The sequence below is a fragment of the Oryzias melastigma genome, linkage group LG1 (assembly GCF_002922805.2).
Source record: "Oryzias melastigma strain HK-1 linkage group LG1, ASM292280v2, whole genome shotgun sequence".
Classification (NCBI taxonomy): Eukaryota; Metazoa; Chordata; class Actinopteri; order Beloniformes; family Adrianichthyidae; genus Oryzias; species Oryzias melastigma.
Window position 1 is genome coordinate 16,224,275 of NC_050512.1, and position 12,330 is coordinate 16,236,604.

General features: G+C 37.1%; 1 protein-coding gene across 2 annotated transcripts in view; it reads left to right on the forward strand.

The window, feature by feature from the left end:
* coro2a (coronin, actin binding protein, 2A) overlaps positions 1-12,330 on the forward strand; it is a 45,784-nt gene that overhangs the window by 18,654 nt on the left and 14,800 nt on the right. Inside the window, exons 1-2 of one of the 2 annotated variants that reach the window (XM_024289650.2) lie at positions 2,579-2,838; positions 11,632-11,832. In XM_024289650.2, the coding sequence (XP_024145418.1) occupies positions 11,632-11,832 (201 nt within the window). In that variant the 5' untranslated portion in view covers positions 2,579-2,838. Of the gene's footprint in view, positions 1-2,578; positions 2,839-11,631; positions 11,833-12,330 lie in introns of those variants that run through there. The other variant, XM_024289649.2, reaches the window with a different exon arrangement.

A 12,330-nucleotide genomic window follows, 5' to 3' on the forward strand; every position in this document is an offset into this window, starting at 1 on the left:
TTTAAATGTCTAAAAGCAATAGTAGATCCTTTTCACGTGACGTGACACAAAATGGCGAGTGTGCAAATCGAGTCGGGAATTGTTTCTCTCTGACAACCCAGTCAAAGTTAGACAAAGGTTACAGGTACTTCATTGAATACTGCTTATTTGATTATGATTATTTCAGATTTTCTTCCTCTAATTTAATGCTACCAAGCTTTTCACGACAGAGATGAGACGTAGCGCTGCAGAAGATCTTTTCTTTTCCTGCTAAAGTTGCTTACATTTCCGTGTTCACAAAATCCCTAAAAACAGAGCTAAAGTAAGACCATTTCAATGTGTCTTTGAATAAAGGAAAATTAATTACTTTTGCGTTTTTTTCTGACGTAGCTCCCCTTTGCGTTTGCCCATAACCGTGTCTGATCCCTGTGGGATAACAAAGGTAAACAAGGATAAAAATAATTTGAAACCATCAAGAATATATAATTATTCTCGCATAATTTTCTAAATAAATAGGGCCAGAATTGAACTTTTGTCTTGACTGCTCGTATTCTGAAAGCTGAAAATAGCAGCACTTAAAATATTCACTCTGCCACTTGGTAAACATTACTATGTTTACAATTACCCCATAAAATACTCAGAAAAACAACAAATAAATCTTATTACAACAACTAAATTTAGCCTTGGACGCAGTTAAAACACGCACGGCCAACATGCAGCAATGAGCATCTTGGCTGCGCCTATTACAACATGAATTTCCATCAGTTTTTGTCCTTGATCACACTTAAAACACGTGCAAATTACATCAAGCAAATAGAACCTGTTAGAATAGTATCTGCTCAAATGAAAGATTAATATTCTCAATAAAACCTCCAATATTGACAGATTATTCAAATTTGTATTGTGATTTGTGAACAATCTAGGAGAAGAAATGAAAATACAGTTTGACAGCATTCATAAGATAAATATTGTACATTTTTTGTTACAATTAGTACATTAAACTGCTGTAAACAGTGTTCAGCTGTCAGCCTTGCCGTAAACCGGAAGTCACTATTTGCATTTCTGGCCCGTCGCCATTTTGTTTGACGTTACTGTGAAAAGGGTTTATTGTTTTGTTGTAACAACAGACATTTAGAACAAAATATATAATAATAATAGTGTTTATTGCTAAGAAACTATCTTTTTGTAATATTAAGCTTTTTTTTTACCTTTAAGGGCTGTTGTAATTTAGGGAAGGTAGCTTTTCCTCACAGACTGCTCACTTGAAGTAAAGATGTGGACAGTCAATTTAAGCAATATCAATTAAAAAGTGTTGTACAAAGTCTATAGTATTTCCATTTTCATAAAGAAAAAGGGAATCTGAGTTGTCCTTTTTGAAGCTGGCGTGCAGGAGGTCACGTTTGTGCAGGAGCTGTGATTGATCAGCCCCTCTTTGCACCCTTGGTTGAGCGTGTGAGGCCCGGCTGTCAGCACCCAGCTTTTCCCCTCATATTGACCTGTTAGCCGTAGCCACTATAGCTAATGTGTGTCATTATGTAAGTCTCCATTTTGGCCTGGTTTTGAGCTGAGGCCTGGTAAACATCCGAGTCATTTTAGGGGTCTGATTGAATTAGTCAGGGAACAAGCATGCAAGGTTTTTCTTTCTTTTCTTTTTTTTTTAAAGAACACACTTCTTAATATTTAGAAAAAGCTAATTAATTATATTACTTCCATATTCACATAAATATTTATTTTGGTTTATGTTAATGTATAATAATGTTCTTTATATTCTTGTAGAAAAATCTTTGCCCAACAGTAGGGTTAAGAAGATGGATGGATGTTCTTGTAAAAAAAAAGTGGCAATTTTTAAAAAAAACTTTATAAAAATCTGTTTTCGCAATGTAAAGAAATCAAAGTGAAACTGATACTTTGCAATACAATGCAAACCTATTGATGCTTTCAGCATTAAAATGAGGTGCTAATAACTAAAAAATCTCCCTCTATGCCATTTCTTTGTTAGAAAAAATCCTTTGATATGCTTTATTCATGTTTTAATTCAAAATCTGAACCCACTCACTTGAACACCACTAACAAATTGCAAATTGTATTTATTACACATTATACAACATATTTAGTTTTATTGTATTTTGAGACATATATTTGAAATATGAGACATCAAGTGACTCCCAGGCACAGTGTTCTTTGAAAGGAGAGAATGCTTTCCGTTTCTCATAAATCTTTTTTAAAACCTAGAACTTTTCAAAAGTGAGCTATTTTTCGTCATCTAACTGTTAATTTTCCTCCTTTCTTGACAGCTTTCATGCAGCTGTGCAAAAGGGATGTCTTTAATGTTGTGCAATATTTTTGAAATATTTCATTTTTGTTTGTTTTTCTTACAAGTGCTTGAAAAATTATTATTTTGTGGCTCAATAGGAGTATATACAGGAATCCCACTCTTCAGGGAAGGCATTTTTTATTCTCCTAAAATGAAGCAACCATGTTCAAAAGGAGAGTCAGTGGAGTGCGGTTACCTGGTGCTCCTCCTCCTCCTCCTCCTCCTCCTCTCCCCTAACCTCCCTCTCTGGGAGTGTATATACTCCTGCACACTCCCTCTGCCTGTTCACACACGCTCTGAGCTTAATGCCGCACACGCTCACCGCCTCATCTGGCCAAATGCATGCCAAAGAAGAAGAGTTTTCACTCTGATTGGATATCTTTGCTGGTGAAGAGACAAGAATTATCCGTTTGCTTCACATCAAACGACACAACCAGGGATTTTTTTTCTTCTTTATTGGCTTACCACTAAAGGGACAGAGTAATTTATTTTTCACTCAGGGACCTGCTGCTGCTTTTTCTGTCGCTGACGACTCACTAAACAAGGTGAGTGCTGCTGGAACTTCCACTCCGCTCAGCGGGAAGTCACTTGCGCTTTTGTGTTGTGATCTCTTCCATTTAGGGTTTGACATTCTGGGATTGTTGTGTTACGCGTGTGTGTGAGGGCTTACATTCCCCCTGAAGAGTTGCAGTTTGAAGAGCATGTGTCACTGAGGCTTGAACAGAATGAAATCAAAGTCTTCCTTCATACCAACTGGTTGGTATGAATATGAACACCTTTATTTTACTGAACCATGATATTGCCAATATTTTTTAATACTGATAATGAAAGAAAAGCCAGGATTTTGACACAATCCAACACTTTGGCTGAATCTTTTCTATCCACAGGTGGCTTCATATGGCGCCTCTCACTGCTTAAAAACACTATTCTTTTATTAAATTTGACACGATTTAAGATTAATTTTGCTGTCTGCTTTAGACTTTTAAATTAAAATCTCACTTTTAATATTATTGCTTAATGTAATCACCCAAAGAATGAAAAAAACACTAAAAGTTACTTTCCTGCTGATGTGGGACAATATTTCAACAGACTAAGCGTTGGGTTACAGAAACCCTCTCTGAGTGTAAACAGCATCGACGATCTTAAGGCTTTATTGCATGAACGTCCTTCAACAGCTAATGGATGTGAAATGAGGAAGAAGCTCTCCACTGGAGAACTAATGGAAACTCTCAAGAATACCTTCTGCTGACGGCATATCCTCTGTCCAAGAATCTTAGCTTTCAGCATGTCAGTTAGATGGTGAAGAACATTTCTGCTGCTCAGATGTTTTATTGCAACAGTTGCAGAATGTATTTTCTGTCGCCAAACACCTAAAATTAGAGATTGTTTTTGATCAGTTTGCCCTCTCATACAATTTTCATATAAAGGATTTACCCCTTGTGTTGAATTTTACTTTTAACTTCAAACGTAGCATCAATGTAAAAACAGCTAATGTACTCTGATTAATAATAGCATTGCTTTTTTGTCAACTGACAAAGTCCCCATAAGCTGTTCTACGTCCCAAAAATCCTTTGTAGAGCACAGAGATGTTTGCTAACCTCAATGCCTTCTGAGCAGAGGCTCTGTGAGGCGACTTGCTGTTAACCGCACCTTCTATTAATCTTCATCAAGACTTCAAGAAGGAAGGGTGACATCAAGCTTGAGCCATGAACTTGTTTGAACTTCTAGCGCAACATCCCTTTTTTCTAGACGTTTAAAGAAACAGCATTGGTTTTTCAAATACGACACCCTTCCAGTGTTCAGCTGAGCTTTGATTTCACCAGAAAAAGCAAAGACACTTAAACAGAATGTGTGGTTTTTGAGTGTGTTCTTTAAGATCCACTCTCAAAAAAATTATCCAATAAATTAAACAAAACGGGGGCTGCACGGTGGCGCAGTGGTTAGCGCTCTCGCCTCACAGCGAGAAGGCCCCGGTTCGAATCCCGGCTGGGACCTTTCTGTGTGGAGTTCGCATGTTCTCCCCGTGCATGCGTGGGTTTTCACCGGGGACTCCGGCTTCCTCCCACCGTCCAAAAACATGCTTCATAGGTTAATTGGTGACTCTAAATTGCCCCTAGGTGTGGCTGTGGGAGTGAATGGGTGTGATTGAGGCCCTGCGACAGACTGGCGACCTGTCCAGGGTGTACCCCGCCTTCGCCCATCAGTAGCCGGGATAGGCTCCGGCACCCCCGCGACCCCGAAAGGGAAGAAGCGGTCAGGAAAATGGATGGATGGATGGATTAAACAAAACGGTACAGAAATGAGTTCTGATATCTAGGAAAAAGTAACCCAAATGAAATTCGGTATTCTAGACACTATAAGGAGCTCTGGATTATATGGTGCACCGTTAACGTCAATCTATTCTCAAACTTATGTCATTTATAAGGCGCATCAAGCGAGACTAAAGAGTCATATATAAGTGTGTTACTACTCGTTAGCCATGTTAGAACCATTAGCCTCATTATCGTAGTGTTTTTACAACTCCCAACCTTGTTTGCAACATGGTTTTCTTTCTGTTAAACAGACCAATACCGCTAAAACGTTAATGTGACTATGATGTGACCCTGTTAGTAACAAACAAAAAACACAGTGTGACACCGCTACAATTAGCATTAGTGTATTCTCAATTCCTGTAACTCCAAACCTTTTTTGCAACACACACACACAAAAAGCACACCAATATTGCTAAAACAAACTTTACTGTGGCTATCCTAACTCTCAACCTTGTTATCAATATGCAAAAAACCCACAGTCCAACCATTCGAATTCACAATACCTGTAACTCCAAACGGTAATCATTTTTTATCCGTCCCTGGTCAAACTATCCACACCCTTCTCACCTGAACGTCTGTGAGCGTTAATCATTACCAGCTTTTGTCTTGTCATGGATTTATACTGCCTCCTTCTATAAAGCGTTATTGTTTGTCCGCAGATCTGATTGTACAAACAGTGACGCAAGAGCCAAAGAGAAACCGTGATAATCTGAAGCGTGTGGGAGAGCTCGTTTTGGTGAAACGGGAACATTCTTGAGTGGGTTTTGTGAACGGCAGCGTGAAGATGTGTTCCTCCAGGCAAACGCTGTCATAGACTTATCCTGTCTTGTCCTTTCATAATTACTCAGGTGTGTGATGAAGCCGCTCCTGGATTACCACCGTTGCTTTTATCCTATTACACGACAGAGGTTGTAAGCTGTCATGTGTGCATGATATGGGCCCTGAGTGGCAGACATAGCAACGCCGCGCCGTGCTTTGGCGCCCAGAGCTTCTCATGTCGGATTTCGCCCCCAGCGTTTACAAAACATTAGGCGTGCTGTTTGAGAAGGCCGGCCTTGTGTTGGTGATTGACGGCTTTCGGACGAGGCCTGGTGCGATGAGGTCATCCCGCAGTCATCCAGTTTACCGAAGACACTGATAATGTGCACTATGGATGAGCCGATTTTGAGCCCATAAAAATCTGCACTTTTGACCACTTTTTGTCTTTGCACCAAAACTTTGAACTTTGCCACCCCCTCCACCCCCCAGCTCAGAGGCTTGGCCAGTGAAAGAGAGGTGTGGCTGCCCATGTGCGCAATTTAATTGATGTTTCAAGTCGCCTCAAGGAGACGTGTGCTGCACACATCACTGCAAATCAGTTTTTCTGGTGGTTTTAGGCTTCCTGTGTTAATTGATTGATTGGTTTATTTCAAGCATTGGTTATGAAAAATACATGACAAAACACAGTTATTTCAAACTCATTACAGAAATAATGAAATGCATTGATTAGAATGTAGAAAACAAACAAACAAAAACAAAACACACTTATGTCACATTTGGTTATTATTTATTTATTTTTTTATTATTAACTACAGTCAGTGGAGTTTGATTTATTGCTTGAAAAAGAGTGGGAAGAAGCAAACTTATGTAATTCCAACCCCACTTAATTACTTCATTTCACTGTTTTGCATAATTATGTAATCCGATTTTGATCAGATCAAATCCAAGTTGTTTTTTTATTTTTTTAATTCCCAATAGAAAAGTGAAGTGCTTGGTTATTATTGATTAATCTCATCAAACATTATTTCATGATTTCAGTAAACAGTAGCAATCAAACATCATGTAAGAGATATGTAATACTCATTGATTATCATCAAAATACAATTTTATGTTAATGCAGAAAAATAATCATTACACATTAAAATCAAGTTTTAAAGTAACAATAGTGTTCTTATTGATCATTATCTGAAAGAATTCTTATCTATTTTCAGTAAACATTAATGATTCACACAAATCTGTAAATCTGGTTATTTAAATGCTCGCTTTTTTGCACATCATAGTCTTATATGGCACAGTTCATTGTATATATTTTTCTACATTTTTTTTATACTTTATATCGTATTTTTTATATTATGTTCTGTATTTTTTATGCCACTTGCACTGAAACGGTTGCTGCAATTTCATTGTCCTTGTGATAATGACAATAAAGGTCTATCTATATGTAATAATCATTGGTTATCATTAGAACACATGATTACATGAATCCTGTAATCATTGCTACATATTTTGGATCAAGTAAAGAAAATCAATACCATATTGATTGTAAATTTCAGTAATCATTCCTGCATAAAGAAAAAAAAGCTTTGATTATTTCATCACATTCAAGTTTACACATTTACACATTTGGAATTATTCAAACACCAGTTGATCTTTAACTCGTCTTATCTTCATATTGTGAAATTAGAGTTTCTTTATACATTTTATTTAACTTATAAATGTTTGAACATTGTTTGAGCTTATTACTTAACTTGTTCCAGAGTTTAGTGCCACACACAGAAACACAGAAACTTTGTGGTTCTTATCAATCTGACCTTGAAGTTCCTGCATCCTCTCAGTCTGTATCCTCCTTCATTTTCTAAGAACTGTTTTTGGATATTGAATGGTAATGTTTTCCCACTAGCTCTGTATAGATATTGTATAGTGTAAAAATCAACAAGGTCATACAGTTTTAAAATTATGGATTGATCAAATAAATTGTTAGTGTGATCAAGATAACCAGCTTTATATATAATTCTGATGGCTCGTTTCTGAAGCAAGAAGGGAGGATTCATTGAACTCTTATAATTATTACCCCAAATTTCTATACAGTAGGTGAAATGTGGTCATATTAAGGAGCAGTACAATAAATATCTACTGTTGTATTCTTCTATATATTTTAATTTATTTTTGATTGAAATACTTTTTGAAACTTTTGTTTGTATGTGTCTGATGTGTGGCTTCTAACTCAGTTTGTTATCAATAACAATCCCTAAGAATTTAATTTCTGTTAAACTTTCGATTAAGTCATTGTTAACTTTAATTGAGAGCTCTGTATTGGCTTTGTAATTACCAAAAAGCATCACTTTGGATTTGTCTAGATTCAAAGATAGTTTGTTGTAATCCATCCATGATTTTATTTTGATTAATTCTGTGTTCAACACATTGATAAGTTCCCTTTGATTGTCTGTAGAATAGAAAATATTTGTGTCATCAGCAAATAAAATGAGTTTTAAAAGTTTTGAAACGTTGAATATATCATATATGTAAATATTGAACAGCAGCTGGCCCAGAATTGATCCTTGTGGGACACCACAACTTATCCCTTTGGCCTCTGATGTAAATTCATTCATCTTGACAAATTGTTTTCTTCCTGTTAAATAGCTTTTGTCCCAACTTAGTGCTAATCCTCTGATCCCGTACACCTCCAGTTTGTCCAGTATGTCATGATTGAGAGAAAAATGTTTTTTTTAAGTCAATGAAGATTCCAGCTGCATATTTCTTTTTATCCAGAGCGTTTGTGATTTCCTCTACAGTAGCCATTGAGGTTGATGTTTTCTCTGAAACCATATTGGCTTCCATTTATTATGTTATATTTATCAATGAATTTAGCTAATTTGTCATTGAATATCTTTCCTAGAAGTTTTGAGATTTGTGGAGGGAGAGAGATAGGTCTATAGTTTGTAAAAAGGTGTTTGTCTCCACTCTTATAGATAAGAATCACTTCTACAATTTTGATTTGGTTTGTAATGGTAAGTTACATATGTATGTTAGAGGCTTAGAAATATTATAATAATACCCTCATATCTATATCGGGTACATTTATTTTTTTGTCCCTTTTTTAATGATGGTGTTTAATATTTCCCAAACTCTCTTTACATTGTTTTTATTTTCATTCAGTGGATTATTATAGTACACTTTTTTACTGTGCCGTGTTATTTCAGTTAGTTTATTTTTGTACGATTTGTATCTCTGTTCATTTTCTCTCGATCTTTGTTTTAAGAATTTGTGTTTTTAGCGTTGATGCAGCAGCTCTCTGTCTTCAGCTTAGAACCATCTCCTGTATGTCGTTTTGCCAGACTTCAGGCTCATCAAAGAAGTCCTCTGAGAATAAAGCCATTTTCTGCTGTCAGTGAACGTCTGCCTGTCTTTTGATCAGCAAGAAGGAGGTATAAAAATAGCTGGAGCGCTGTTTTTGTCTCCGTTTCTACAGGCGTCCATCCGACACGTAGAACACCGCTGAATGGAGGCTGCCAGTGGCCTGATTACAACCTGCTTTAGATGTGACAAGATGTCTTAGTTGTTGACCTGGAATCTTCTGCGTTTGGTCTTGTAAAGCTCAGCAATACATGAATGCTGATTATAGGAGCCCAGATGGGCTGTAGCAACGTGTAGCTCACTGTCTCGATTAGTCTTTTAGGGATTTCTTTTTCTGTTTCTGAGCCTGTTGTTTGAAATTTTGGATAAAAGTAAAGCTTTATAGCATTTTAGCTGTTCGTTTTTTAAGGTAGTCAATAGGGAGAGTGAAGCAGGTTAAACTTGAAGACCCACTCAGATAAAAAAATGTATTTTTGTTGTTCTTGAGGCATAATCCTGATCATGGAGGATGTATATTAAGAAAAAGAAAATTAAGCTCTAAATTATATTTCTGACCATGTCTTTACTCAAATTGTTGTGAATCAGGTGCAGATGAAAAAATGCTGTTTGAAAAACAGTGTATTTTTGACAAAAAAAATACACAGGGCAGGCTACAAAGTTTAGATGAATGGAAAAACAAAAGGAAATTCATCTTCTCTCGTCATCAGATTTAGTAAATTAGCAACTTCTTGACTTTAAACATGCTGCTTCACCTTTAACTCACTTTAATAGTTGCAGGCAGGGCAGGCAGCTCCCTGTCAGACGTGGAAGCATTCCAGTGAAGCGGCGTGAGCCTCAGTGTGATGGCTTCAGGGTAGAACAGGAGACGTGGAGGCATAGGGAGAAGCATGAAGTCATCCCCCTCCACCTGTTCATGTCTCTTTCATCTCAACATTAAACCAAATTAATGAGTAGTTTAATTACTGAATCTTTGTTTTATAAAAAGAAACATCTCCATGTAGATGTATATCATTTAGAAAGACCTTCTCAACCTGATTGTGGCCTATTTGTTTGCTGCTTCCCTCTGCTCTTTTCTTGTTTTGGTCCATCTCTGCAGTTAACATGCGGCCTGTCTGCCTCCTCCACCCTTAATTCATAAGTAATGACCTTGCAGGAAGAAGGCAGAGTAGCAGACGCGCTGGCTGGCCGGGCCTCACCCCGGTGAGCCACTTATCCTTCACAGTAATGACATATGCATCGACTGGCTGAGAGAAGCATGGCAAAAAGGGGCCTCTATTTTGAGAATCCGTGCTGTAAAAGTACATGTATCTGCTTCCTGTTTTAATTCCATGGATAACTATTCAGGATTGAAGCAGCAAGAGGACTCATTGTTTAATCATTTCATTAAAAATGTAATATTTTGAATGCAAAAAGCAATAACTCAATCACTGGGAGAGGCTAACACATTTCCTACAGAGATTTTTTAAAAGGTTTTTTTACATAAACATAGTTTTACATATTTATTCATACTTTTTTAACTTCTCAAATGATATTTTGCCCTATTTTGTAAAATCCCTTCCATCAATGCACCCACAGAATACTTGTCCCACTTTTTGCCATCAGACAAACATATGTTACTATGGACTTCTATGAATAAAGCTTTCCTCTGTGAGAAAACTGTCCTTATCTGAAGCATCACCTGCAGTCAAGCTTCACGCCTCCTTTAGGTCTTGTAAGGTTCCAGACATTCAGACTGACCTAGTTCTGGTCCGTGCTGCAATCACTTCTTGCACCTCCATATAACCGGCGCATGCGTGACTTATTTAGACACACCCTGTGTTCATCCGGACGCACCTGCCAGTGCAAAGTCAATGGAGCGCTGCTTTTTAACAAGGATGTTTGGGGCATGAAAACTTTGCACAGGCAGGGAAATTAGTAAACACACGTGCAGCACCATGTGCATGCCGTGCACCTGCTGCGGGACGAACAGATTTCTTTGTTTAAACTGGATTTAAAAGGTGAGGAAGCATAAAAAAATCAAACAAACTCCTGTCTATACATTTTAGTTATTAATATTTGTTACAAAAAAGTAAAAAGTGATCTGAAAGGAGATCGAAGTCTTTTCTTTTATGTATCTTGGGTTTATTTATTGACTTTATTTCTAAACTGATGCGAAGCAGTGGGTGCTGTTGCGCTGTGGCGACTCTGAATGGAATAAGCCGAAAGGTGAACAAACAAATATATCTAAACTGTATTTAAAATGATTTTCTGACACAGGGAAAGAAGCAAAAAATATATAAATTACATTTTTATAACCAATTATTAAAGCACAAAGACACAAATCACAAATGCTCACATTCATATTCATGAATTAATCATTTTGTTTAAAAAGCCTTAATTTAATTAAATTAAAAAATCTATCTATCTTTTTATTAGATAAATGCTGAAGTCTTAGATGTAATGAAATTTTAACATTAATAATATTTAATCTGAACGTTTTTACTTGAAATAAAGAAAACATTGTATTTGAAGGTAATAGAAGTACAATAAGTACTCCAAATATAATAATTAAAGGGTCTCTAAAGCCCTTCCTTGTGGAACACCTTAATATATAGAGTCAATAGTTGTCCCTTCCACTTAACTGTATTTATTTTTTCCAAATGATTTAGAATTTTGAAATGATATGAATTAAGTTTTTGAGGGTTGTTTGATCTAGCTGTATTTTAGGAAGTTTTATCATACTTTTTATTGTATGAAAAGAAACCAATCTAAATTTTTGTTTAAAACACAAGACAGAGCTAAAGTTATATTAAAGATTTCCTTGTGTAGTTGAAAAGATTTTTTTCTTTCCAGGATCTAACCTTGACTGTCTTTGATTTAGAGAATGGCAATAGAAATGCTCAACCGTCTCCTATCATCTCTTCTTTTGCCTAGATGACATGGCGCCCTCAGTACCGCTGCTCCAAGTTTCGACACGTGTTTGGTAAACCTGCGACCAAAGAGAACTGCTTCGATGGCGTGCCGATCACGCGAAGCGTGCAGGACAACAACTTCTGCGCGGTCAACCCTCGTTTCCTGGCCGTCATCACTGAATGTGGCGGAGGGGGGGCCTTCTTAGTGTTCTCGCTGCATCATGTGAGTATCTGCATCGCCTGCAAGACTGTCTGACAAACCTTGCAGGGATTTCTTTTTTGGGGGTCATGGAGAAGCACAACATACACATGGGGAGTTTGCTTCAGATGTGTTCAAGTAACACTTTTAGCTGCTCCTCTAGTCCACAGAGGCAAGTGTATCATTAAGGAGCTGCCAGCAGGTCAGACGGGTTACAGAAATATGTTCCTCCATCACACAGAAATGCTGTTTTATGAACGGTGCCAGACTGATTATTAAAATAAATGACATTTCCTCTGAACTTCAAATGTCACTGAAATAATTGTTAGTTATTGTCGTTGTGGCCTTGCACAATAGCTGGGTTCTCAAGTTTTATGATTCCAAATCCTCGAGTCTGCCTGGTTATTCGGTTGATTTGCTTGATTACAGGTATTTGTGTCCTGCACCAGTTCTGGACTGCAAGGACCAGAATGTTTTTGTAATATTTCTTTCTTGCTTCACCTTTGAGCAAAAATTCACATT